This window comes from Dromiciops gliroides, chromosome 5 (genome assembly GCF_019393635.1).
Source record: "Dromiciops gliroides isolate mDroGli1 chromosome 5, mDroGli1.pri, whole genome shotgun sequence".
NCBI lineage: Eukaryota > Metazoa > Chordata > Mammalia > Microbiotheria > Microbiotheriidae > Dromiciops > Dromiciops gliroides.
Genome location: NC_057865.1, coordinates 283,106,404 through 283,133,592, shown reverse-complemented (window position 1 = coordinate 283,133,592; position 27,189 = coordinate 283,106,404). Strand labels below are relative to the sequence as shown.

The following is a 27,189-nucleotide window of genomic DNA, read 5'->3' as shown; positions in this document are numbered from 1 at the left end:
CCATGTTTAAAACACTACAGAAATGTGAGTTATCATTATTATTATTATTATTGTTTAGCAGGCCAAAAGCATCAGTGAGGGAAAGCCAAAGAATGATTCCCTTTCAACACGACCTTTGTAACTGGTGGAACTACCCCCAAAGTGAAAGGGTGTTCAGGAGGGAGTGAACTTCCGCTAAGTGGAGAGGCTGGATGACTGACTATCCATCAGGAATGTGTATGTAGCATGGTTTTTTAGGCTGGGTAGAAGAAGTTGGGCTAAGGTCCTCCCCAACTCTAAGATTCCAAGTTCAGTGATGCCCCCATTTATTTAGAGGTCAGCCTTCCTATAACTCAGCTCTTCCCAATTCTCTGGAAGAGAAAAGGCCTCTGAACACCCACAATAATTATAAATGATGCTGGGGCATGAAAAGTGATTCGCTTTGCTGAGGTTCCCAGCCAACATCTCATTGAGTCTCAACACAGTTTTTTAAAAAAGAATCTTTTTATTGAGATCTTTTGCTCTTACATCAACGTCATTGCCTAACACAGAGCTCCTCCTTCTCTGCTCCCCCATCCAGCAAGCTAGCCTTTAGAACAAAGATTTAAAACATATTGACTGTGTCTGACAGTCTAGGCCATAGTTCTCATTGTTCCTAGATACCCCTAGAAAGGTAAAACATATTTTTTACAAACAAGGGTTTGGTATTTGAAGCCTTCATTTTCACTTAGAGGGAAAATTCACTTATGTGCAAAATTCACTTGTGTGCATTTGGTCAGCATCTGTGTAAGAGTTACACGGTCTTTGGGAGGCAGTTAGGTGGTACTATAGTGGATAAAGCACCGGCTCTGGATTCAGGAGGACCTGAGTTCAAATCCAGCCTCAGACACTTGACACTTACTAGCTGCGTGACCCCAGGCAAGTCATTTAGCCCTGATTGCCTCACACGAAAAATAAAATAAAATAAAACAAAACAAAAAAAGTTACACAGTCTTCCTTTAATACATGAAAAGACAAACCGAATGCCCTTAAATAGGGAAATTTATAACTTCCACTTTAGAGGAAATGTCACAGGTTTGATTCCAAGAACAACCTGCACCAATTTTACCCCAGTTCATTCTTCCACTATTCTCTCCAACAGTGGTGCCTTCTAATAAGCAAACTCTAAGTCCTGGTAATATAAAGAAATCTTTATTGATCTAGTAGGTTGCTTCATTTTTTTGTTTTTAAATCAAGTATTAAAGTGTTTGGGCAATTTTGAGACTATTTCTCTTATCTTTGACTGTACAGAAAAATTCCACTGGCTTTGAAAAACCGCAAGGTGAGACAGCCCAGGAAATTCCTCAGGAGTCCGGACTCTTCCTTGTCACTGTCACCCAAGTCCCTTCTGGTGCAATGAAGGGCCTCTTGTTTTTAAAAGGAGCTGGGTCTTACTTAGATCTTCACTCATTGTACTTTGAGAGTTTTAGCCTGGGGATAATGTTCATTGACTGCAGTTCTTGGAAGAGCAGTTTGCAGGCGTAAGGGATTCGCAAGGAAGACACATGACATGAAGATTTGCAGTAATGGCACCTGAAGCACAAATCAGAACACACGAGGTCAGGGTTTGCATTAGCAATGGAGCAAGGACACACTAGATTTTAAGAGAGAATTTTTTCTACCCAATTCTACCACCACCCTCCCTACTGCAGAAATTGTTTCTTTACTGTCCAGTATAGAATACATGAATGGAAAGAGTAGGGCTCCATAAAATATTTTTTAAATGTTATATATATTTGAAAATAAATTTTATTGCTTTTTACTTTTTGGATCACATACATTTCCCAATGTATCCCAGAAAGCCAGAGGAAGAAAAAACAACTACTCCCAAACCCAATTCAACAAAACTAGTCCAGCCCCTGAAAAAGCCTGCCCTAAAGTGCCGTCTGCAAAGAAGGGAGGGCGGCACCTTGTCCTCTCCCTGCTTTCCTGACAATTTCTCAGCATCCTATTTTCATTAAGTGGCAGCTGAACCACTGTTGCTGTTGTGCACGACATTTTCCAGGAGCTGCTTCCTTCATTCTGCATCCATTCCTGTAAGTCTTCCCATGGTTCTCTGTATTCTTCAGTGTTTCTTTCTTACAGCACAGTGATATTCCTTTACATTCAAGCATCAAAACTTAACTTGGCATTTCCCTAATCTGTTTCCAGTCCTTCTTTGTTACAAAAGTGCTTCCCTACATACTCTGGTGTACACAGGACCTTTCTTTGTATTACTGACCTACATGGGGCATATATATGGCCACCAGTGGACTCTCTGGGTCAGAGTGGGCACATTTGAGTCCCTTTCTTCACATAATCCCACTGCTTTCCGGAAGGACTGACCTGCTGGAGGCCCAAGTCCTGTCCTGATCATTAGTCACATAAGGGCCTTCCCAGATGGTGCCAGAAGGGGTCTAAAGTCACCACTGCTGGTGCCCCTGGAGGGCGCCTAGACCTGTGTAGAGTTGGGACCCAAAGGAAATGAAGGTGCAGTGTGCGGCACTTAAGACACGGTGCAGGTGAAGCCTCCTTCCGGGAAATCCTTCCCAAACAAGGGCAGCCATCTTTGTAAGCTACGGGGCAAAATCTCTAACTTGAAAAGTTAGAGAAAATGGAGTAAACAGCAGACGAAATTATACAAAATAATAATACAAAACACTGCAAAAGGAACAGCCCCAAACAAACCGACAAGTGGAGTTATCAACAGCGTCACTTTTACTTGCTGGTTTATATGACAGTTTTTCTTTTTTTTTGGGGGTGGGGGTGGGGGTGGGAGGTTTTTTTTGGAGGGACAATGAGGGTTAAGTGACTTGCCCAGGGTCACACAGCTAATAAGTGTTAAGTGTCTGAGGCTGGATTTGAACTCAGGTACTCCTGACTCCAGGGCCGGTGCTCTATCCACTGCACCACCTAGCTGCCCCTGCCCCAACAGTTTTTCAAAATAATTTACATTTATTTGCTAAACGTTTTGATTAGAGCTCAAATTCACTTCAAGTAAAGGGTCAAGTTTAAGTAAATAAAACATAATAAACTTGAGCTTTTAGAACTCCTGTTATAGACTGTAGCCCACCTTTTATTGGGGCATATTTTAGGCTAATCTTTGGTATCTTACTGGGTGCTGGTTGGAATTAAAAATTGTAAGTTATTCCACAAGATAATTACTTGTCTAGCTGTTCAGCATTCCTGTTCATATTCATTTTAGTGTTCCAACAACCCACAGAATGAGTAACTTCATGAAAATCTTTCCCCACATTATATCAAGACTAAAAATAGAATTCTATGTTAAAAAACCAGAATGGTTGGATTAATTCACAGCTTGTACACGTTAGTATGCCCATTTTTACATAACCCTTCCAACACTGACCATTCTGTTCTTTAGTCATCTTTGTCAATTTGCTGGGTGGTGATTTATATTTCTTTTATTAGTAGTGAATTAAAACCTTCATATCATTGTTAACAATTTGTAATACATTGTTTGAGAACTGTTTATTGATATCCTTTGACCATTTATCTACTGGGAAATGGATTTCGGTCTTATATATTTCTTCTGCCTGCTTATCTATCTTGGATATCAAACCCTTATTACAAGCATTTGATGTTGCTTAGTTATCTTTCAGTTGGGTCTGACTCTCTGTGACCCCACTGGGGTTTTCTTAGGCAGGGATAAAGGAGCTATTTGTCATTTTCTTCTCCAGCGCATTTTACAGATGAGGAAACTGAGGCATACAGGGTGAAGTAACTTCCCCAGGGTCACGAAGTAAGTGTCTGAGGCCAAATTTGAACTCAGGTCTTCTAGCCTTCAGGCCTAGGACTCTATCTCCACTACACCACCTAGCTGCCACAAATAACTGATACAAAGACTTTTTTCTAGTCAATCTTGTATCTTTTATAATCTTCCCTTTAGGCTATAAAGCTGTGTGTGCCCTTTGACCCAGCAATACCACTTTTGGGTCTTTTTCCCAAAGAGATCATAAAAAAAGGAAAAGGACCCACATGTACAAAAATATTTATAGCTGCTCTTTTTGTGGTGGCAAGGAATTGGAAATTGAGGGGATGCCCATCAATTGGGGAATGGCTGAACAAGTTGTGGTATATGAATGTAATGGAATTCTATTGTGCTGTAAGAAACGATGAGCAGGAGGAGTTCAGAGAAACCTGGAAAGATTGGCATGAACTGATGATGAGTGAGATGAGCTGAATCAGAACATTGTACACAGTATCATCAATATTATGTGTTGATCAACTGTGATAGACTAGATTCTTCTCACCAATACAAGAAAGTTCCAAAGGACTCATGATGGAAAAGGCTTTCCAAATCCAGAAAAAAGAAAAAAAAAGAACTGTGGAAGAATATGGATGCTGATTGAACCATACTATTTCTTTTGTTTTTGGTGCTGTTGTTTTTCTTTTTTGAGGTTTTTCCTTTTTGCTCTGATTCTTCTCTTATAACATGACTAATGCAGAAATATGTTTAATGTTGTTATATGTGTGTGTATATATATATATATATATATATAAAACCTATATTAGATTACCTGCTGTCTGTCTAGGGGAGGGGGGAGGGAAGGGAGGGAGGAAGAAAAATTTGAAATTGAAAATCTTATAAAAACAAATTTGAAAACTATTGCTACACGTAACTGGAAAATAATAAAATACTTTTATTTATTTATTTTTTAAAAAGAATTCTCCCTTTAGTTAAAGTAGTAAAAAATATCTGATATGGCTCTCTTCTAAGTTTTTTTAGTGGTATGACCTTTTGTATTCAGGTTACAGATTCCTTTTGAGTTTATTATGGCATATGGTATATGGTGATGATTTAAACCTAATTTCTTTCAAACTGCTTTTGAGTTTTCCAGAAATTCTCACCAAACAGGGGGTTCTCTCCTAGGTAATTATGTTTGGAGATGTATCATCCACTGAGTTAAGTTAAACTGTATACATACAATCTTATAGATTTAGTTGAAAGTTTTCTTTAATCACTGAAATGACTTAAATGTTTCTGCATTTTCAGATTTTTCCTTCTGAAATTCACACAAATACAGCACTGTGAATCCTTTCTGAAATCACTTTCTAAATTCATGAGAATTGGCAATTTCTTGAAATTTGGATTCTTGCTGAAAAATGTTTCAAATCTATTTAGTCACTAAATGCCAAATAATTATGCACTCTCCTAGGTCCTATGAAATATAAAAGATAACTATAGGCTGCAGTTCCTATCCTAAAGGAAATGATAATCTGAATAGAAAAAAAAAAAACGAACAACTCTGAATTATGTAGCGAGAACATAATCGGTTACTATATAATTTTCTTGTGGGCTTGAAAGTTTGAATATTCCTATGAATTTTTCCTGACTCTTTCCTTTGCCTCAGCAAACAAGATGACACCGGCAAGGAAGGAAACCTCAGCAGGACTTGTCCAAGCCCTGCCTGAAAGGAATCCCCAGAGTAACATATCTGACAAGGGGTCGCCCGGCTTCTGCTTGAACTCGGATGGAAGAGACCCACATCTCTTTGGTAGCTCCCTCCCTCCACTTGTGGGCGGTTCTCCTGACTCATCTAAACTTGCCTTCTCCTAACTTCCACCTCTGGGTCCAAACTGGACAAGACAAGTCCCTTTGGCACATAGTGGCCCCTTAAACACTGAAAAGAGGCCTCTTGTCTCCCGAGTCTTCAAGGTAATATCCCCAGTCCTATGGCATGGACTTGACCGTTAGATCACCAGTCACCTACTAGACAGTTCAAGCTGCGTGTCCTGGAAACGTCTCAGATCCAAACATCCGGGATGTCTTCTGTTCTCCCTCTCTTCCAAACCCGCCTCTTCCCTCTGAAGAAGCCGCCTTGTTCCAGGCTTCCGGCTCGCCGTCACTCACTCGCTCTCCCACACCGCCCCATGGTCAATCCACTTCCAAATGCTGCCACTTCTGCTTCCACCACGGCTCTCTCACCCGAGCCTTCCTCTACACTCCCAACCTGCTGCCTTCGTCCAGGCACTCATCGACCCTGGCCTCCATGAGTGCTGCAGCCTCTTAGTGCCCCCTACCATCTCAATCTCTCCTACCTGGTGGTACCAGAGTCATTTCTACTAAGCAGAGATCGTACTGTGTGACTCCTCTACTTAATCAACTGCAGCATTTAACTAAAACCTCTGTTTGGCATTCAAAGCCCCAAACAACCTGGTTCCAACCTTTCTAGCCTCACTGGACATTACTCTTCCTTCCACACACTCTGTGATCCAGCCAGGTGGTACAGTGGGTAGAACACCAGGCTCTATCTGGTGTCAGGGAGATTTGAACTCAAATCCAGCCTCAGACACTAGTTGGGTTACCCTGCACAAGTTCCTGTGCCTCTTCTGCCTCAGTTTCCTCATCTGTAAAGTGGTGATAATAGCACCTACCTAGGTTGTTAGGAAGCTAAAATAATCATTGTAAAGAACTTAGCACAGGACCTGGCACAGCTGGTGCTATACAAATGTTAGCTATTATTATTCTGTTTATCACATACAACATTCCATTTATCGTCTTAATGCCCTTGTCCTAGATCTCCCTTGTGCCTAGGATGTTCTTCCTCTTTTCTTCTACCTTGTGTACAGTTCTTCTCTTCCCTTAAGAAGCAGCTAGAGGGGCAGCTAGGTGGCGCAGTGGATAGAGCACCAGTCCTGGATTCAGGAGGACCTGAGTTCAAATCCGGCCTCAGTAACTAGCTGTGTGACCCTGGGCAAGTCACTTAACCCCAACTGCCTCACAATAAATAAATAAATAAATAAATAAATAAATAAAAAAGCAGCAGCTGGAAAACCATCTTCTGAATGCAGCCTTTCCCGACCTGAGGTGCTGGCTACCTTGCCCCTTAAACTACTGAACTACTCTGTACACACCTCTATTCCTATGCCACATATTTATGTCAACAGATTAATGGTCCCCTTCCCTGTGTGATCCTAGGATCACTCTCACCTAAAGCTCAGGGAATACTAGGGACCAGTGACAACAGAGACTGAGGATTCAGTCCGGAATCCTGGGGCAGCCCAGGAGGGTTGTGTCTGCTGGGGAAAGAGTCTTCAGGAGACAAGAGACTGCTCTTGATTTTTTTTTTAGGAGATTCCTCTAATATTCTTCTGAATATTCTTCTTGGCAGAGAGGGCATGTGCAGAGAGGGCATGTGCAGGTGGGGCAGAAGTTAATTTTCACCCACTGTGTGATTTGTATAATACCGAACACGGCACTAAACTCCAAATAAATACTAGTCAAAGAACACCTCCCGCTCCTGACTTTTCAACAGTACATTTGACTCTTTCCCCCTTGGATCATACTCTGCCTTGAGCTCTCTCACCCTTGATCTCAACTGAAGACCTTTCCTGTTTTATGTCTGAATAACTCTGGGTCACTTCTTACCCAAGTTCCACCTGTCCTGTTAAAAAGGAGAGTCCCTCTTGTGTGCTGACACTCCTAGTTTATTCTTCTTTGTGACACATTAGTCCGTGCCCTCGATCCAAGATGTATTTGCATTTTCCTACACACCCTGCCTGGTATAATGCAGAGAGCATCCTGGTCTCAGCAGCTGGCACAGAACGTGGCCTTGTGCCCCTGAACCAATGATCCTCAAATCTGATTTGTCTGTCCAAATAGACACCGTGAAGACAGAGAGATCTAAATCTGAAGGCAGGAGCACAAGCAGGGATGGTCATTTCACGGGAGAAATGAAACCTTCCCCATTCAATCTTTATCTTAACAGTGATTTTCTGTGACTCCTGCCCCCACGCCTTCCAGAGAACAAGTGTTGCTGTAAATATCCCCACAGCAATGCCTCACTAATGTGCGAGTCACTGACGAAGAACTGGCGTGGCGGTCCTCAGCGGCTCCAACTGCCTCGACTCTGTCGTGCTGCTCATTAAAGAGCAGCTTCCACCTCTGACGCCCACATTAGGTACAGCCACACCGTGGACTATGAACCTTCCTCCTTCTCCCAACCATGGCAGTAGCAGATTCCTCCAATCCTCTGTAGCATATTTAGGCCTACCCAGCTAGAGACAAGATGCCTGATAGAATGCTGCATCAACGGTGAGTCAGGAGAGCACAGACTCAACAGAAACTACCAAACACAGGGTCTGCTAAGCAACAAGGAGCTGTCAGATTCAAACAGAATGTCTTCTCATCTGCCAGACCCCTATCTTTGTGCTCTGCTGAAGAGCAGAGATGTAGCCGGTCACTTGTGAACCAGACTGGCTGACCTAAAAGGAAACCCTCCTTGAAGCTTGGCACTGACTGGTGCACCCCTCCCAAGTCCTGTGTCAAATGGGGTCAGGGGGCACATGCCAGTCACTGCAGTCTGTCCCCCCCAAAGATGGTAAAAAGCAAATGTAAGGTATTCTCTAGATTGGTCCTCAGGTACATTTCAAAAGATAAATAGGCACCCCAGCACTGAAACAAACAAGAAAGGCCCTTCTCATTCATACACACAACAGCCAGCCTTCCTCCCAGAATATTATCTCCCCATCCACACAATCTGATGAAAAGCATCAGCCATAGCAAGCTGACTTCATTCAACCACGACAATACAGCCTCACTGGCGGCTGTCATCACCTCCTCCACCTGGGGAAAAGCGGGGCCTTAACATGAAACAACGGCCCCCAGCTTCAGGGTCTCTGGGCTGGGCAATACAAGCAATGTCTACAGTAATGTCGATGGAAACAGTACTGACTGCCGTGACTCAATCAGCCCATCAGCGCTGATGAAGTCCTCGGGGGGTGTTGGGGTTCTGAGGAGCTGGGATGGCAGAGAGCAGACAAGCAAACACTCCGGCTCAGATCTTCCTGGTACAAGGAAGAGTCAATGGGGCAGATGATATAGAGCAAGAAAGCATCGTGGTATAAAACCAAAAGGCGCATGTGAAACCAAACACCTGGTCCCCCCAATAAAGCCGTGGGCAAACCTCCCAAGCGCGCCTTCCAAACTGAGAGGATGTGGAGCATCAAGTAACTGCTCGTTTTGTGTGTGTGTCCTCTGTGAAGACAGAAGTTCCCTGAGGGCAGCAGCTGCCCTTGCCCTTTGGATCTGCATCTCCCACATGTGCCAAGTGTTCAGTAAATGCCTTCTTAGTCATTTGGTCATCTTAGCACCTAGTCCACAACGTTACTGAGAGAGGCTGTCAAATGACTTGTGGTTAGCACATATGTGATTATCTACTTTTAAAAACCACAGACAGAGAGAAAAGATGACAAGGAATGTTGGGTGAGAGATGTTAAAAAGGAGGGACAATGGAAGTGATTGAAAGGAGGAGGGTGAGGCACGAAGTTCATATGGTATCAACTCACCAGCCAGAATATCCCAGAAGTCCACACTGTCCACAGACATCTACCTCAAAGGCATCGCTTGAAATCATTAACCTCTCTAGCAGAAGCATGCTGGCTCCATAACCGATCAGGCAGTCGCGTTCCATTTCTCCAAGACGCAAACCACCATCGCGGGACCGACCTTCTGTGGGCTGCCTTTGAAACAAATCATTAGACAAAGGGGGTTGGGTTGAAAAGATCACAAATTAGTGAAAACCATCTCTTAAAGAATGTCAGCATCTTGTTGAGAGAGTGCAGCTTCCCCCTATTTTAAAGTTAAGAGAAATGGGGCAGCTAGGTAGCACCAGCCCTGGATTCAGGAGGACCTGAGTTCAAATCTGGACTCAGACACTTAAATTACTAGCTGTGTGACCCTGGGCAAGTCACTTAACCCCAATTACCTCACCAAAAAAAAAAAAGAGAGAGAGAGAGAGAGAGAGAGAGAGAGAGAGAGAGAGAGAGAGAGAGAGAAATGGAACAAGCCTCCGCAAAGCTGGGGCCAGTGCTCACAGAAGGGGAGACCCAGGTGAATGAACCTGTCATTTAAAAAGGTCAAAAAGTGGGGAAATGCATGAATAACAAATCAATCTTCCTAAGACAACAATAGCCATCCATATGGAATTTAAAGTATGCAAAAAGTAGCATTGCCCATCCTGAGCAGATGAGATCGAAGAACTCACCCAGGGTCCCACAGCAAGGGTCAGAGCTGGGTCTCAAACCCAAGCTTTCCATGCTGTCCCACCATTCCACACTGGGTCCTTTATGAACACACTGGCCCGTCATGGTGTTACATATACACCATGCTTTTCTCATTCAAATCATTAAATTATTTCCAAGTACGACTACAAGTCAATTCAGGGGAAGTCTGCCATGGATTATTCTCAGAAATAAAAGTTCTAGTTGTAAATAGAGTCTGTACGATGCTCTCACCACTGCTGACAATTTCTGAAAAACAACTAGATGAGGTCAAAATGCATATGGCATTTGGAGGCACAGAGCAGGCCGGCCTTCCAATAGCAAGGTGATGCTAGGGACCTGTTCGATAAATAGGGCACGAGGTTGTATTCCACATTCCCCTGAGAAGCAGAGCCAGTTTCATCTATATTCTCGCTCAGCAGTCCCCCTTATACCCAGTCGTGTTTTGTGAGATGGTTAGTTGGGCTAATAGTGCAGGCCATGGCTTAGAGATATAGTGAACTCGACTGGCCCAGACATGGACATGATCAGTACTTCCTAACCTCTGAGCCTCTGGCCCCTGGAAGGCCACAGTTACTGCACGGGCTCCACCTCATAATAAGCAGCCATCCTATTTGAAGACTGAATAATGTTTCGTTCTAATATGTATGCAGGTACCATTGTGAAGAATAAAATACACACAGCTTCCATCACTATGGTTTTAAAAAAATCAATTGATAACAAGAAAACACAACTCTTATCCCCTGGGGGTCCCCAAGAGCTGAGGTTATAAAGGGTTTTAGAAGGTTAGAGACCACTGCTCTAAGAGAGATAATTGCCCACAGAGTTTATTTGCAAGGATGCTCTTACATAGCTTTTGCCTGTTGTCACTTATTTAAATGGAAGGAAGAAGCTCACAGAAGGAAGAGCCAAACTTGACCACATCAGAGTCTCCTTGCAGGCAGGGTTATGAGCTTCAGAGTCTCTGCTTTTCTCCCCGCTCCTGCACCTCCAGAGCACATGTGTCTATCATTTCAATAGATGTATGCATTTGCTTTATATTAAAGGGTCAAAGGATTGAGTCATCCACACCTCTTCTATTGTAAAAAACAGCTGCTTCATTTTCCTTCCTCCCATTGCTGTAAAAAGACTGAGCATATCATGCAAACAGTTCTCAATAAGGAACTGAATTCAATTGAACTAGGCTATTAGCATTTAAAAATATGCTGTGCAACTGAACTTCTGATTAATGTGTAATACATATTCCCTGAGTAATTACATCGCTGAATAGTCACCATGGCTAGAGAATTCACTTCAGAATCCAAGGGCTGGGATGGAGATCTGAGGACACGGAGTCTACCCTGGGCCCAAACGAGGGCCCCTCAGATGAGTCCCCAGAGGGGCCCATTCGGCCTCTGCCTCCCAGGCAGCTCCCACCTCATCTTCCCACTCCTGCCCTGGGGGCCAGATGGAACAAGTCGATTCCTTTTTCCACGTAATACTTCTCAGACACTTGGAGACAGCCATCATGGCCCTCCGAGCCTCACAGCCCAGTTCCTTCCAGCGATGCTCACAGGGATGTTTTCTGGTCTCCTCATCCTACTCGCCCTCCTCTGGAGAGGGGCCAGTCTGCCCACATCTTCCCCAAAATGTGCTGTTCAGAAGTGTACAGCCAAGGACAGTATTCACTTCATGCCATCCTCGTTAAAACCCTCAGATTTTTTTCTTTCCTACCTCAGATCTGTCATCACCTCCTGGCCAACCTATCGGAAGTGTGCCTCTTTTCATAGCTACCCTGGCCCTTGGATGGAAAAGTCAGTGTGATACTTCTCCAGATCACTCGCCACGCTATGTTTTCCACAGGTACTGCCAGTCACCCCCAGGCTACAAGGCACGGGAACAGGCTACAAGGCACTGTTCAGAGACCACTGACAAGACCTGGAGCGGTTCTTTTCATGTGTCCGTGAAATGGTCTTTATATTCTTGATATTCTAGCCCTTCTTACTTGGTCACCCTTCTGTGATGGTACTTACCCATCTGGCCCGAAACAAAGCAAACACACACGTGTAGAGCAGCCCTACAACACAGGACTGTGAATTTCAACTTGACTCTGAACAGAAGAGTGAATTCTTGTCAGAGCCCTTGGGTATCTTTCCCCTGTGACTTACAGTGTCTCTTGTATCATCCTTAATTACAGACTCCTGTTCCCAAAGCAGGCTGTGTGTCCTCAGAGTGTCCACCCGCAGGTGCTTAACAGACAGTCTTACACTGGATTACCTGGTAAGGACTGCTCGTGGTCCTCTTGCTCGGGCGTGCATCTTGTCCAGCACCATGTGCTTCAGTTTCTGGTAGTACACAGGTCCAAAATAGATATACGCTTCCAGGGGTTCCCTATGAAGAATCGGAGATTTCAATCCAAATGAAAGTCACCCTATTCTAAGTGAGAACAATGGAAAAGCCTGGTCTGAACTTGATCACGCAGGAGTCTGTGACAACGGAATGGATGACTTACGATTTCTAGTCCTTGAGCATTTAATGAAGGTAAAGCTAGTGACACGCTAGCCAATGAGCTAAAAATGATACATAGGCCCCTCTGAAAGACGGCACATAACACAAGTAATGGGGCTACGGGGCTTTAGTGTGTGGGAGAGAAACAGAACCTGCTTGGCCCCAGACAGCAGACCTAGGACTCATGAGTTTCAGGGAAGCCAAATTCAGCTCGATGTAAGGAAAATGTGCCCCCAAACCAGGCCCCAGTGATAAGGGCTATCCAAGGCCATACTGAAGGACTCCAACCAGAGATGACATGACTCCTTGCTCCTGATCTGGTAGAATTTGAGGTTTGGGGAGGAATTCTATCAGGTGACACAGGAGGCCTTTTCCAGTGTTAGAGATAATTATTAGTGTTTTTGGACTACATGTGATTCTGGGTCGAGGACATTTCTGCTCCCAGTGCTTAGAATTAAGGATGGATGGGGGAGGTTGGGCAGGTAAGCAACATGATCATGAGCAGAGGACACACAGGAGAGCACTTGGCAATTCACTAAGGGCTCTGCTCACAGCAATCTGTGAGGGGCAGGAAGTCATGTCAGCATTCCGATCCCTACTTTTACAGATGGGAAACCGAGGCTGAGGTGACGTAAGCGACTTCCTTGTCCATGGTCACACTGCTCGTAAGTAGGAAGCCTGAGATTTGAATCTGGGTTACCTGACAGCTAAGTTGGGGCTCTTCCCCCCAGGCTCCAGTTTCTCCCAAGAGTTCTCCCAGTGTGGTCTGAGAGGCCCTGAGAAACCCTGAGACCTTTTCAGGCATCTATGAGGTCAAAACTATTTTAATTATAATACTAAGATGTTTTCATTTCTAATGCAGGAAATATCAATAGCTATAACCCCCATGAAACCTATGAGGGAGGGTCCTCAACAGTTTTTAAAGATATGAAAGGGTCCTGAGATGAAAAAGTTCAAGAACTGCTGCTCCCAGATACCGTTACTCTGTCACCAAAGAAAAAGAGTTTTATTCAATGTATTCTACTCAGCCAAACTGAATGTAATGAGGCATCAGCAAGCAGAGATCAGAATGTTTCAGGTTTTCTGGGTGGAAGGAGAGAAGAATTTTCCAACCAAGAAGTTAAGAGGAACAAAGTCCTGTCCCATGGATGAAGGGGCTTCTGAAGCAGGTACACACCAGGTTAATGAGCCTAAAAGATCTGCTCTAACATTCCAGGTGTTTCTCTGGAAAAGACACCTGGATGACTTGTGGCTGTTCAGGTGATGGTTTTAAAGCACACTTACAATGCTGCGCAGGGTTCCTTATTTATTCAGCATTTTCAAGTTTGTCAAAAGCAGTAAAGACCAAGCAGAGTTTTCATGTTTCCATTCTTTTTTGGGGGGGGGGATGGGGGGGGCAATGAGGGTTAAGTGACTTGCCCAGGATCATACAGCTAGTAAGTGTCAAGTGTCTGAGGCCAGATTTGAACTCAGGTACTCCTGAATCCAGGGCTGGTGCTTTATCCACTGTGCCATCTAGCTGTCACCACATGTTTCTATTCTTTTTTTTTTTTTTTTTTTGGTGAGGCAATTGAGGTTAAGTGACTTGCCCAGGATCACACAGCTAGTAAGTATTAAGTGTTTGAGGCCACATGTGAACTCAGGTCCTCCTGAATCCAGGGCCGGTGCTCTATCCACTGCACCACCTAGCTGCCCCTCATGTTTCCATTCTTAAGAGAATTTCACCAACATTCAAGGACTGGAATACTTAAAAGGACAGTGTAAACTGAAGCTACCCTCACTTTATCTGGCAAGTGATTGTATGTAGCTGCCGTGTACATCAACTTGTCCTAACCTGTAATGTCTTACAATTGGTGGTGTTATATTATTTTAACTTTAATATTTTTGGCCCCTTCTACTCCTTTTCTGTTATCTGAAAACATTCAAAAGCAACAGGAAAACCCAACATTTAAAGGAAGCTTTTGCAAAATGAAGAATCTTTTGGAATGGGAAGGAGCCTCCTCCTGGTTACATGTTTTCAAAATCTGGATTTCTGCTTATTGAAAGGGTGATCCATATGAACGAATTTAAGAAAATGAAATATAGAGAAGTCCCGCAATCCCGCTCAACGAGAACACCCTACTTCGCACAAAGTGTTTCAGTGCAGGCCAAAATATGCTTACCCAGTGATGCCAGATGTTACATAGTCTTTTCCCAAGTAGTTATAGCCGTGACGAACAAGATCTTCACACACATCCTTAACTTTGCTGCCTCCAAAAGCTGTCCCATAGTGAAATCTGCCGTCAAGCACTCCGGCCTTCCCAGCCAACAATTCAATCAGCTTTCCCACCTGCATCAGGTAAAGAAAGCAAACACTTCCTGGATTTGTGTGTCTCTCCAGGTCCCTTGTCATACTTAAATACTGTTAAGGGCTAAAATTCTAGCTAGTCTGTCTAAAATATCTAGTGAGTGGTCGCCAATAAATTATAAGCTTTAGCAAGAGTTAGACTTTTAAGCATTTATTAAGGAGAATAAGAATTTGGTAAAGAGAGAGAGAAAGGTCTAGATTCCTATCTATTAAAGGGAGAGCACATTTCTAGCTCCCTTCTCCACCGGAGTCCAGAGGAAAGAGCCTGAGACCGAGCGCCAGTCTCTTCCTTCCTCCTCCCACTCGCCCGCGTCACTTCCTGACGCCAAAGAAAAGACTCCTGGTCTTGCCCTCAAAGACCTTCACTTCATGGGCAGAACTCTTCTACAGTAAGTCTCCAGCAGGTGGCGTCATTCCAATCGTTACAATATGCAAGGGTTCTCAGGACATTTAAGAACTCCAATGTCAAACTCGACTCGACCTAATACTATAGAATGAATATATGCACATATATGTGTCTATATTTATGTGTGTATAATATACACGACATGCTGTGTATATTACATGTATACATAATTATCTGCATATGTATATACATATTTCAAATCTGCAAAACAATCAAGTGGACTCACTTGTGAAGCTTCAGTATGTGAGAGCTTCAAGGATTTATGATCCTATCAGTATTGGAGTAAGACAGGGTCAGAGATGTTCCTAAAACAGACTGTGTAAACTGAATCAACCAGGGAGGTGTCTATTTAAAAGGGAGGCCTTACAGTGAGAATGCAGACCCCTTTGTCATTTATCATTAAACAGTTATGCTGTACAAAGCATAAAGCTAAAGATGCAAAATTTAAATAAGATGCAGTCTGGCTTCCCAAGGAGCTTGACCCAGTAAGGGTCTATAACACATACACAGATCAGGAGAATACCAAGTGATTTTGATTTCGCTAGGTATTTTTCATGTCAATAATTCAGGCATGTCATTCTTGCTTACTTCTTAGAACAATTTCGTTTTCAATGAAAACCAACTAATATGTATTGAATACATGCTAGGATCACAGGTTCTTAGAGAGCTCTTTGTGTTGGGCAATCTACAAGATAAATCTCCTCAAATGTTATAATGATAGTAATAAAAATGTCCAGAAATTCTTATGAGACAAAACTTAAGAAAGAAGGTAATAATAACAAGCACTGAATTTGGAATCAGAGGACCTGGGTTCAAATCTAGACTCAATTACCTACTACTTGGGCAACCTCTGAGAGATACACTGAGTTTCCGTTTCCTTGTTTGTAAATTAAGGGGGTTGGACTAAATGACTCTCTAAGGTCCTGTCCAGCTCTGAGGTGAGGCTTCTCTATATATTAAGAGTCACAGTGTCAGATGTCTATACACAAATGTACAAATAATTTACAACTCAATTTAAGAAGACAAAATGACTTCCTAAGTATAACTGGGATTTGGTATGGGGGGACGATGACTCATGACTAGAATATGGCAATGGGAGGGGTTATACATTTAAAATAAACAGGATACATGAAAGATTAGGTGGAGGAACATTGCATATGAAATAGATACCTAGGGGCGGCTAGGTGGAGCAGTGGATAAAGCACTGGCCCTGGATTCAGGAGTTCCTGAGTTCAAATCTGACCTCAGACACTTGACACTTACTAGCTGTGTGACCTTGGGTAAGTCACTTAACCCCCATTTCCCAGCCAAAAAAAAAAAAAAAGAAAGAAATACCTATCAACTATCCACCTGTTTTAGGCTCTTTCTCTTCTAAAAGTTAAACAGTTAATAATTCTCTAGCTTGTTTTAATGATAATTTAATGCTTTTAAAAGGCCAAGGAACCACTGAGTGGGCAGGGGAAGGAACAACTGATATCGCTACCCTCATTTTTTTTTTTTAGTGAGGCAATTGGGGTTAAGTGACTTGCCCAGGGTCACACAGCTAGTTAAGTGTTTAGTGTCTGAGGCTGGATTTGAACTCAGGTACTCCTGACTCCAGGGCCGGTGCCCTATCCACTGCGCCACCTAGCTGCCCCGATACCCTCATTTTTACAAAAAGAACCGGATGCTGAAGCGAAAATTCTAAGAAATTTGATTATAGTAGGAAGTGATCAGTCCAACTTAGAATATGGGACAGAGGGAGGGAAACATGTACATTAAATGTCTGAGAGCTGATTTCAAAGAGTTCAGGGAAAAGACAGGCAGGATCACATGGAATAAAATTCTACAAGCTAAATCAGTCCAGGAAAGATGGGAAACTTTCATGAATGATATACTGAAGACATGAAGAAAAGCAATTCCAATGAAGGAAAATGAACAGCAAAATGAATTGTCTAAAGAGACTAATTATGTATACAAGAGAGCTCAATGATCAACTCTGAATTGACTGACTGATTTTGCGGGGCAATGAGGGTTAAGTGACCTGCTCAGGGTCACACAGCTAGTAAATGTCTGAAGCTGGATTTGAATTCAGCTCCTCTTGACTCCAGTGCACCGAGCCACCTAGATACCCCCAGGAAAAACTTTCTACCAGACCCCACCATCTGTTCTTCAGACAAAGGACAAACAACCACCTGTCAAGCATCTGGTAGGGGATTCCAGCTTGGGGAACAGGTTGGGACCGGGGGCCTATGGGTTTCCTCGCAAAGCTGAGAACTCCATGACTGGATTCTGAGGTACTGACAGTGTCTACATGCTTACTTATGGAAGAGATGAATGTGAGCGTCTACACAAAAACCTCTGTGAGTTTTACTTATTACCTTTCACAAAGCCAAAAGTAAAGTCCAAGGCACCTGGTTCCTGCTTCTCGTGGGCCTTAATTTGTGCTCTGGACAAGTATGAGTAACGTTCATTAGGTGCTACTATGATAGACACTCAGCAAGAGATCCCTCCAGGCCAAGGGGTAATGCTGACATACTGGTTTATTATAAGTGACTGATTATGTTGTTAGAGCACTATTTTTCATTTTTAAAATACATTTCTTATTGACTTTTTATTTCCATAGAACTGATATTTCTCAGTGTAGCCCTCCCCCCCCCACTCCCTTTGAGAGAGCCATTCTTTATAAATAATAAAAAAAGAAAGAAAAAGCAACTGAACAAAACTAACTGAAGCATCCAAACAGTCTGACATCTTCAGGGTTTCATACCCATAGCCCCGCGCCCACACTTCTACAAAGAATGCGGAGAAGTGTCTCCTCTTCTCTCCTCTTTGGGGCACACACTGGTGGTGATAATTTTGCAGCACTCGGTTTTGTTTTTATTGTCATTGTTTATTTTGTTTTCCTGATTCTGCCGATTTTCTCTGCATCAGTTCCTGGCCTTCCATGCTTCTTTGTATCTAGCATGTTTTCATTTCTTAAAGCACAGTGATTTTCTATTCCACTCATACACCAACCCTTGTTTTGCCATTCCCCAATCATGAGCCAAGGGAAGAGAGGGTAAGTAAATACACCTGACAAAGCAGGGTCCTACTGGGTGGCACTGAGAGCTCCGATGGTCTTTAATTTTTTAAAAGTCGCCTCTTGGCTTAATTAATAGACAACAATGTTGACTGCTTTTTTTTTAATTAAGGAGTATGGGGGAAAGTGTGCTCACAGTTTTCTTTGACAATGGGAACACATTAATGACTTTTATGGGGAAAAATGCCATGAGCGGGTTGGAGAAGGCAGCATGTTTAGCTCAAACACTCAGTGAACTGATAGATTCTCACTGTTCGACAGTGATTAAAGGGGGACGATCAATAGCCTCTAACCAACAAATAGGGTAAATCCTAAAAGTCTGTTTGTCAGTCACTTGTCTGAAACACATTTTCCCATAAAGAACATTTAGTGAGGTTCCCAAATTAGCCCCCAAGAACCTGTTCAACCCATAATATACTTGAATGCTATGGCCAAAAAGAGATCAGACTGGCCAACCACATTTGGAAAACAAAGTAAATGGAAAAACACGTCTTGCTTGATTATATATAATTTAAGAGTTTTTGCATGAACAAAATGCAATTAGGAAAAGAAAGAAAGAGATTGAGAAAAGGTAGAAGTTGAAGGCTGCTAAGATTACATGGCAAAAATTAACTGGGGGGAAAAATCTTTGCAGCAAACTTCTTTGAAAATGGTCTCATTTCAAGAACTCATTCGATTTTATAAGAATAAGAGCCATTCCCTATTGATAAATTATCAAAAGATATGATGAATAGGCAGCTTCCAAAGAAAGAAATCAAGCTCCCAATGGTCATATGAAAAAATGCTCTACCTCACTTGTAGTGAGAGAAATACAAAGCAAACGAACTCACACTCATTAAATTGGCTACAGTAAAACAGGCAGATTGATGCACTGTTAGTGGAGTTGGGAATTGGTAAAATCATTCAGAAAGGACATGTTGGAATTATCCCCCCAAAGTGACTAAAGTATGCACACCCTATGACCCAGCAATACCACTACTAGAACTATAAATGAAAAAATTCTGCATACAAAAATGTTAGCAGTTCTTTCGGTGGCCACCACAAAGAACTAAAAACTAATGGGGAATGAGGAATAAATTAAGGAATGTGAATGGAATGGAATATGATTGTGCTGTGAGAAAAGAAGTGAAAGATGATTCCAGAGACATCTGGGAAGATTTGTATGAACTGATGGGGAGCGAAGTGAGCAGATCTATGAGAATAATTTATACAATAAGATTAATATTGTAAAAACAAACCATTTTGAAAAATTTGAGAATTCTGATTAATGAAATAATCAACTATGATTCCAGAGAAGTGATGAAGAAGGCTGCATCCTTCATGGCAGAGAGATGAGGGGCTCATCTGAGTGCAAAAAATATTTTTGGATGTATGGGAATTTGTCTAGTCTTCCTCCCTCCCTTCCTTCATTCCTTCCTTCTCTTCTTCATTTTCAGCATGTGTGAAACAAATGCTTGACAAAAAAAAAACCCGCTTTTTTTTTTTTTTAGGGAGGCAATTGGGGTTAAGTGACTTGCCCAGGGTCACACAGCTAGTAAGTGTTAAGTGTCTGAGGCCAAATTTGAACTCAGGTACTCCTGACCCCAGGGCCAGTGCTCTATCCACTGCGCCACCTAGCTGCCCCAACAAACCTCTTTTTAAAGACCCTGTTATTCTAATTCCCCTTTCAGTTAGCTCTTCTCTGGTGAAATTGCCTCAGTCCCTTTAACTTTTTCTTATAGGACCTTTTTTTTAGAGGAATCATTTTTGGTATCTTCTATATTCTCTCTTTCCTCACATCCTTTTGGAAATATGATAACCAAAACTAGCCTTAATACCATAATGAAGGATTATCTAATGTAGAAAACGTTGAAAGATTATTTCCTGGTGCATGAATGTCAGGTTCATTTTAACACAACATTTTCTAATTTCAGTTTTTAAATAATGGCAATAATAGCAGTACACTGCTCACTCCTATTTACCTTGTGATCAACTATGACCCTCTGCTTTTCTAAGCAGAGGTGGGGAGGTGGGGAGGGAGGAAAAGAAAGCTGTGGTTTGTTCCAGTCAGACATTCCTCATCCTATATTTGTACTGTTTGTCTTATTTGTTTTTGGTATTTAAGAAAGATTTGATGAGGGGAATGATGATGATCAATTATTCTATCTCAAGAATACCAGCAAGAGAAGAGCATCAGAGCAGGAAGGATTTTGATGGGACATCAGACATTCTCGGCTGTCAAAGAACACTGGAATGGTCTCATAAGGGAGGTCAAAGAATCACTTCATGCAGAGGTTCAAGAAGAGAAGAGAAGAGACAACCGTTTATTCCAGATGGTTTGGACTTTCACCTTCCTGAAGATCAGGAAAGGCTGGGACCAGATTATTTCTGGAGGAAGTCTCCTCTCACGTCATTACTCTATGATGAAAGTCTCTGTGTTCTACGATTCTTTTTGTTTCCACTGGACCAGGTGCCTTTCAATTTTGTTTTGTTCGACAATGGAGAGTGAAGAGTTGGGCACAATCGACCTTAAAGAAGAATGTGGGACGGCAGCACGTGCCCTCTGTATTTATGTAGGTGGGCAAGCAGGTAGAGAGACAAACACACCTGGACATGATCTCAATAGATGTGCCATCAAGTGTCAGAAATAAACCATTTAGGAGTCTACCAACACTGTATATACTGATGGGCTAATGGGGGGAAAAGCTTAACATCGAGATTTGGCTGCTACAACTTGTGCCTCACAAGTCATCATTACCCTAACCAAAAGCACACCATATTGGTCTGAACAGAGTCTGCCCCCAACAGAGACTGTGCCCTTGAAATGAGATTACTCTGAAAACATATAAGAACACACACACACACACACACACACACACACACACATGCCCTGAAGAATAACACCAACCATAAGCTGTACTAAGGTGCATTTTACATGCTATATCAGAGAGGCCAGTACAGCTGATTTTGGGGGGGGGGCAGGGCAATGGGGATTAAGTGACTTGCCCAGGGTCACACAGCTAGTGTCAAGTGTCTGAGATCGGATTTGAACTCAGGTCCTCCTGAATCCAGGGCCAGTGCTTTATCCACTGCACCACCTAGCTGCCCCCACAGCTGATATTTTGATCAATATTAAAGTCCTGCCTGGGGAGCCAAGACCAATCAGGACATCATGGTAAGGGGTGTGTATGTGTGTGTGTGTGTGTGTGTGTGTGTGTGTGTGTGTGTGTGGTAAGGGGTGTGTGTGTGTGTGTGTGGGTGTGTAGGTGTGTGTGTGTGGTAAGGGGTGTGTGTATATGTGTGTGTGTGGGGGGGGGTGTAGGTGTGTGTGTGTGGGTGGGTGGGTGTAGGTGTGTGTGGGTGTGTGTGTGTGGGTGTGTAGGTGTGTAGGTGTGTAGGTGTGTGTGTGTGGGGGGGTGTGTGTGGGTGGGTGTGTGTGTGTGTGTGTGTGTGGGTGGGTGTGGGTGGATAACCCCTCTCTCCTGACTCAAAGTCTTGCTAAACCACAAAGGATTCTAAGAGGGCACAATAAGAACTAAAAGACTTCATAAAACACTATACAGATGAGAATCACTACCCAAACCTCCCAGATTTATAAACTTTGTCCATCTGGTGGAGAGAAATTGCCAGCTTGTTACAAGTAAGTGACTCAGGTGACTCTGATTTACAAAGGGGAGTTTTAAAAAACTCTCCCTTTTCTCTACACAGCTTAAATGCCATCCACAGAGCTTGGGGGGGTGGTAAGGAGGTAGCCACAGTAGAGGAGTAGAAATTTGCTGATTTCCCAGGTAATTTAGGGCAAGATAGCAGAGTCTAAAATCTTCTCTTCAAAGTTCAGCATTCTTAACTCCTCCAGTGACTAGGACAAAACCACCTGCCCAACCTTTCTTTAAAAAGTAGCACTTCCTAAGAAAAGGCAAGGCAACTGACCGTCATACGTGATGGGAAACCATGAGGGTTCATTATGATGTCAGGGCAGATTCCAGAATCACAAAACGGCATGTCTTCCTGAGGGACGATCAACCCACAAACACCTGGGGGGAAGAAAGATTGGAAAAGAAAGAAAATGAGCCTACTGGGAGAACAGAATGATGGAACTGAATCTTCCTGCCCCACCCCCAATTGTCCCCCCCACCTTTCTCAATCTCATTCACCAAAGCAATTTCCAACAGACCTCATAGGTAGCCTGGTAGATCAACAATTCCCTTCGGGTGGCAGCTAAAAGCACCGTGCTGGCAGTTCACTCATCCAACTTGAAGCACCAAATATGAGTGAATACTGAAGTTTCATCTATCACTGCCCCCCTCAAGGTAGCACTCACCCCTTTGAGGGCAACACGAGGAACCCACAATTCTGCCTCCCCCCAATGTCACAGGGATAGTTTCCTAATTAGACCCCCCCCCCATTGAACATAGCTGATGTGCAATTAAAGTAGGGAGAACTTTAGGATTCCGTTTTCAAATAACAAGGGCTAATTTGTCTCTGATGTGCTCACAGGTCTGTGTACACAGTTGCAAATACTCAGATCCTTTGTTTGTCCAGTGTTCCTCTGGCTGAGCCTAAGCTGCCTCAAGGAATCACAATGTCTAGCTACAGGGTAACACAGCAAATGGTTTGTTATTGGCTCAAAGTGTAAAGTTTAATAAGAAAAATCAATTCTTGAATCATTTCCAGCATTAAAGGCAGCAAACTATGAATTAGGATTTCTGGGTTCCCCAAACAAACAAAAACTCATAAAAAGGCAGAGTTTTCTTAATTTAGTGAAGCAAACGTCAGGATTATCCTCATATCCGTATCTTCTAGAAATGAGGATGATATAAAACAAGAGACTGGGTCTGGTTTGTTTTATTTAATTTTTTAGTTATCAGAATATAAGTAATGAATACAATTTCATGTTGGAAAATCAGTTCACTATAAAAGTGACCAAGGACAAGTAAAATGATGAAAATGCTCTGATGTCAGTAGAAGGATGCCAACCTTCCATGCGTTCTACCTCCCAGGGTCATCGTGAGGCTCAGATGAGATAATGCATGTAAAATGCCTTTGTCAACTTGAAAGCTCCACCACCGATCAGAGGGTTTTTGTATACTATTTAGAAATCGATCGAATCATCCAGATTAAAGATAAAAATAAGGGAATCTGGACGAAACGTTTGGTGCATCACAATCACTCATTCTTTTGAGCTTATGATCAAATTCCGAGTTGAAAACCATTTTTTAAACCATGGCTTAAGGTCTACAATTATATATATTTTCTCAAGTGCTGATGGGGGGGGGGGGAGCAGAAGAAAAACTACTTGCTTAATAGTATTCAGATTTCTGATAGGCCGAATATGCAGTCATCAAGTCGGAGAAGCTGGCTGTTAGGGCACTGACTTGCTTTATTTGGGGTTTCCAATGTTTCTAACACTAAAGCATCCCCAGGGAATCTATGGATGGTAAAGCTAGCAGGCATCAGTAGGAGGTTAGCTAGTTAAGTACATTCTTATCTGTGCTAGAGTGAGGGTTAATCCTTCCTTACCCTGCTCTAAAAATCCATCATGTCCACATTGAATTTTGCTGACAAAACACTGGGACTACCAGGAAGGCTAGTCTGAAAGGAATCAAATTGTAAATCTAGGTTCACAGACACAAACATTGTCTGTCAGGACACAAAAATGTTTAAAAAAAAAACCAGTCAGTCAGTGAGAAGGCTGGCCCCACGACTTTCCTCCAGAAGGAATATAATTTTGGATTAGTGGGAATACTGGGAGACAGCTAATGTAGTTGTATCCCTTAAAAAAAAAAAATCACAACCAAAAAAAGGAATCCCAACCCCCCAAAACAAAAACCAGGCACCCCCCCTTCCCAGTCAGTTCACAGGGGGGTGCTGGCGTCTACTCAGGAGGGGAGCTACTTGTCCACCCTCCAGGAAGAGAAAGTGGGGGTGTGGGGAAATAGGTGCGTGAACTGAGCATGAAATACTCCTGGAGAGAGGAAGGGGAGAGAGATAACACACTCTCCCATTTTAAGTTTTAGCTGATGTTTTCTTCATGAATGCAGTCTGCTAATCGAGATGAAAGAAATTCTTCTTCAATCTCAATTTCTTAAGGCTGCTGATTGAAATCTGACTGAAATCTAGACCACAACTCCCTTTTTGAAGACTTTTCTTACAGGACTTTTTTTGGTTAAAAATTAAAATGAAACTTTTGGGTTGTTTTTTCCCCCCTTCCACTCACTTCTAGGAAATCCCGAGGCTGCATCTGAAGCAAGGGCACCTGTAAGCCAAAAATTAAATCTTCCCTAAGTTAAAATGACTTTAGGCTCTGAAGACCCTTTTCTATGCCAAGATGGTTCCCATAGCAGACAGCCCTGTGTTGTTTGTTTTGTGTGAAAGTGAATGATAAAAGATCCATGAAATCGACACAGAAAGGCAGAACAGCAGAAAGAGCCGAGGGCTCTCCATCATCGCGGCTTCTACCCTCTGCTGACTTGTCGAACAATGGCGGCTACACATCCCACCGCAGATCTAACACAGCTGTGCATTTCATTAAATGAAGAGCACTAGTGCCACAAGTAAATAATTAACTTATTCTGGTCCGCTGACTGTGCTTATGAGACCAGTCATAGCTGACAGATTTTAATACAAGTTAACACAAAGAGGGCATAATGAGCTTAGAAGTTAAAACAAAATATTTAGACAGAATCTGATGATCTCAAATGAGCTTGGCCACTGCAAAAGTTCAGCTTTCAACAAAAACTTCTCCATCATCGCTCCAGATATCTTTTTAAAAAACACCCCCCCCCCAATCCCTTTCTTCAGTTTCAGAATCACTCACGCCTCTAATCATAAGAGCAAAGTTTGTCTTCCTCCTTCATACAAAACAGTCAATCTTTATTTTCTCTAGGGACTGGGGCGTAAAATTCCTCCCGATATTTAAACTCTTCAACGTTATGGTCATTTTCCTCTAACACTGGTTTAAAAATGTAAATGATATGCAGCGCGTTTCAATGTGTTAATACTTCCCCGAAAGCCCGAAAAGAGGATGGGCGACAAATAAACCATATCGAATGGAAAATGTTGTGAGACAATTACCAATTCATATCTCAGATGCTTACACAGCATTTCATATTTTAAAATAAAATCTCAGTCCCTGGCTCATGCTGGTTTCTCAACACCACTGTTTACAGCACAACCTCCTGGCAGTGAAATGCAAATACACTGGGTAATGTGCCTACAAAATTCAATTTGCCAGCTAACTTTGCACGCAGTAAGAGCTCCAGCTAAGGGGTCTTCTAAAAAACAGACCACTGGCAGCAAAGAAAACTTTTCCATCATGAAAATAGCAGCATTCTGATGTCACCGATCTTAATACTGAGTTTATAAAAATGAAAGCAAATAGGAAACTAAAAGCACCTCTGTCCAAGTGCTAGCTGCTGCCCAGAAAAAGCCAAACCAAGGGCCTCTTCTTAGGCTCTTTTCAAGCTTCCCATCCGAAGCCTGTGCTAATGGATCGAGTCTGTTTTGGTGGCAAATACAAGTTGGCAAACCATAAGTTTTAAGTGCACTGAGTCTGCCCCAGACCCTCCTAATGATCCAGGAGTCCATGTCCACCTACAGCTTCTTCTATTCCATTTTTGATATTTTTAACCCTCCAACTCTGGTGTAAAGGATAAGTTTGGGGTCCTATTTTAATCAGATTATAATAATATTTTAATATCTGTTGAGAATGGGATAATTCATTATTTTACTGACAACTAATCCTTAAATTACTGGCCCCCACTGTTTTGTTATTTACCATGATTTAGACTGATGGACCCGGAGTCAGGAAGATCTGAATTCAAATTCAGCTTCAGATACTTGTTAATTTTGTGACCCTGGGCAAGTCACTTACCCTCTGGTTCCTCGTCTGTAAAATGGGGATGATATATTAGCCCCTTCCAGGGTTGTTGTGAGAATAAAAGATTATTAGTAAAGCACTTTGCAAACTTTAAAGTGCTATATAAATACTATTGTTAACACATCTTTGGAGCACTTACACCCATAAGGCTGTTTCAAGTTACTAGCTCCTCTCCACCCCCGTCTAGGTGAGGAAGCAGAGATAGGTGCCTGGGCTCAAGTCAGAGAGCAATCAGTGACAAAGCAGAGACTACCCTCATCCCCAGAAGCTGAGAGCCTCTCCCCTCCATCAGGCAGTAGGGTTCTCCACTGCTGTTTCCTTCCTTGGGCCTACTATTCCATTAGAACATTTCCAAAATGGAGAACAACAATCAGAAAGCAGTTCAGACACCTTCTGAGGCTCACGATGAGACCCTCATAGCAAACCACACCATTATTCTGCCGAACCATAGAGAATGGCCACATTTTCTGCTAACTCTGTGTGTGGCAAAGGGCCTCGTCCTCCAGAGCTGAACCACTTGGGTTCTGGGCTGAGCTCATTTTGTGGGGGTTTTCTGGGTGGTTAGCAAATGAAAGGAGCTACAGAGCATATTCTCTTACCAGCTTCCACTAACAAACTCTATTGATAAATTTGGAGAAGATAAGGGGTTTTTTTTGTTTTTTTCTTAAGAGAATTTATCCCTTCACCTTAGTTCAAGACATTCTCCACCCCCTTCCCCCAACTGTGGGCTATACAAATTCTAAATTTACAGTTTTCTGTGTTGCTTTTCCATAATAAAATCAATTATCTACCTTCATTTAATACATCTTTTAGGGATAAAACAGTTTCTTCCAGTCAGGAAAACTCCTTTTCGGAGCCTATCAATAAAAATCTAACCTCCCTCCCCGCAAATATCTACATCTGATTTTTATTTTGGTCATCTAACTCTAAGAAGAGTATGGTGTATGATATGATATTGTGGGATAGATGTTATTCTGAATCAGGCAAGTGAGACAGATGGCCCTCTCTAA

General features: G+C 42.6%; 1 protein-coding gene across 1 annotated transcript in view; it reads right to left on the bottom strand.

The window, feature by feature from the left end:
- Positions 1-505: 505 nt before the first annotated feature.
- POLR3B (RNA polymerase III subunit B) overlaps positions 506-27,189 on the bottom strand; it is a 140,547-nt gene continuing 113,863 nt past the window's right edge. Inside the window, exons 24-28 of the mRNA XM_043969254.1 lie at positions 22,231-22,334; positions 14,670-14,836; positions 12,277-12,390; positions 9,307-9,480; positions 506-1,551 (exon numbers count right to left, since the gene is read on the bottom strand). Coding sequence (XP_043825189.1) covers positions 1,422-1,551; positions 9,307-9,480; positions 12,277-12,390; positions 14,670-14,836; positions 22,231-22,334 — 689 coding nt within the window. The 3' untranslated portion in view covers positions 506-1,421. The remainder of the gene's footprint in view (positions 1,552-9,306; positions 9,481-12,276; positions 12,391-14,669; positions 14,837-22,230; positions 22,335-27,189) is intronic.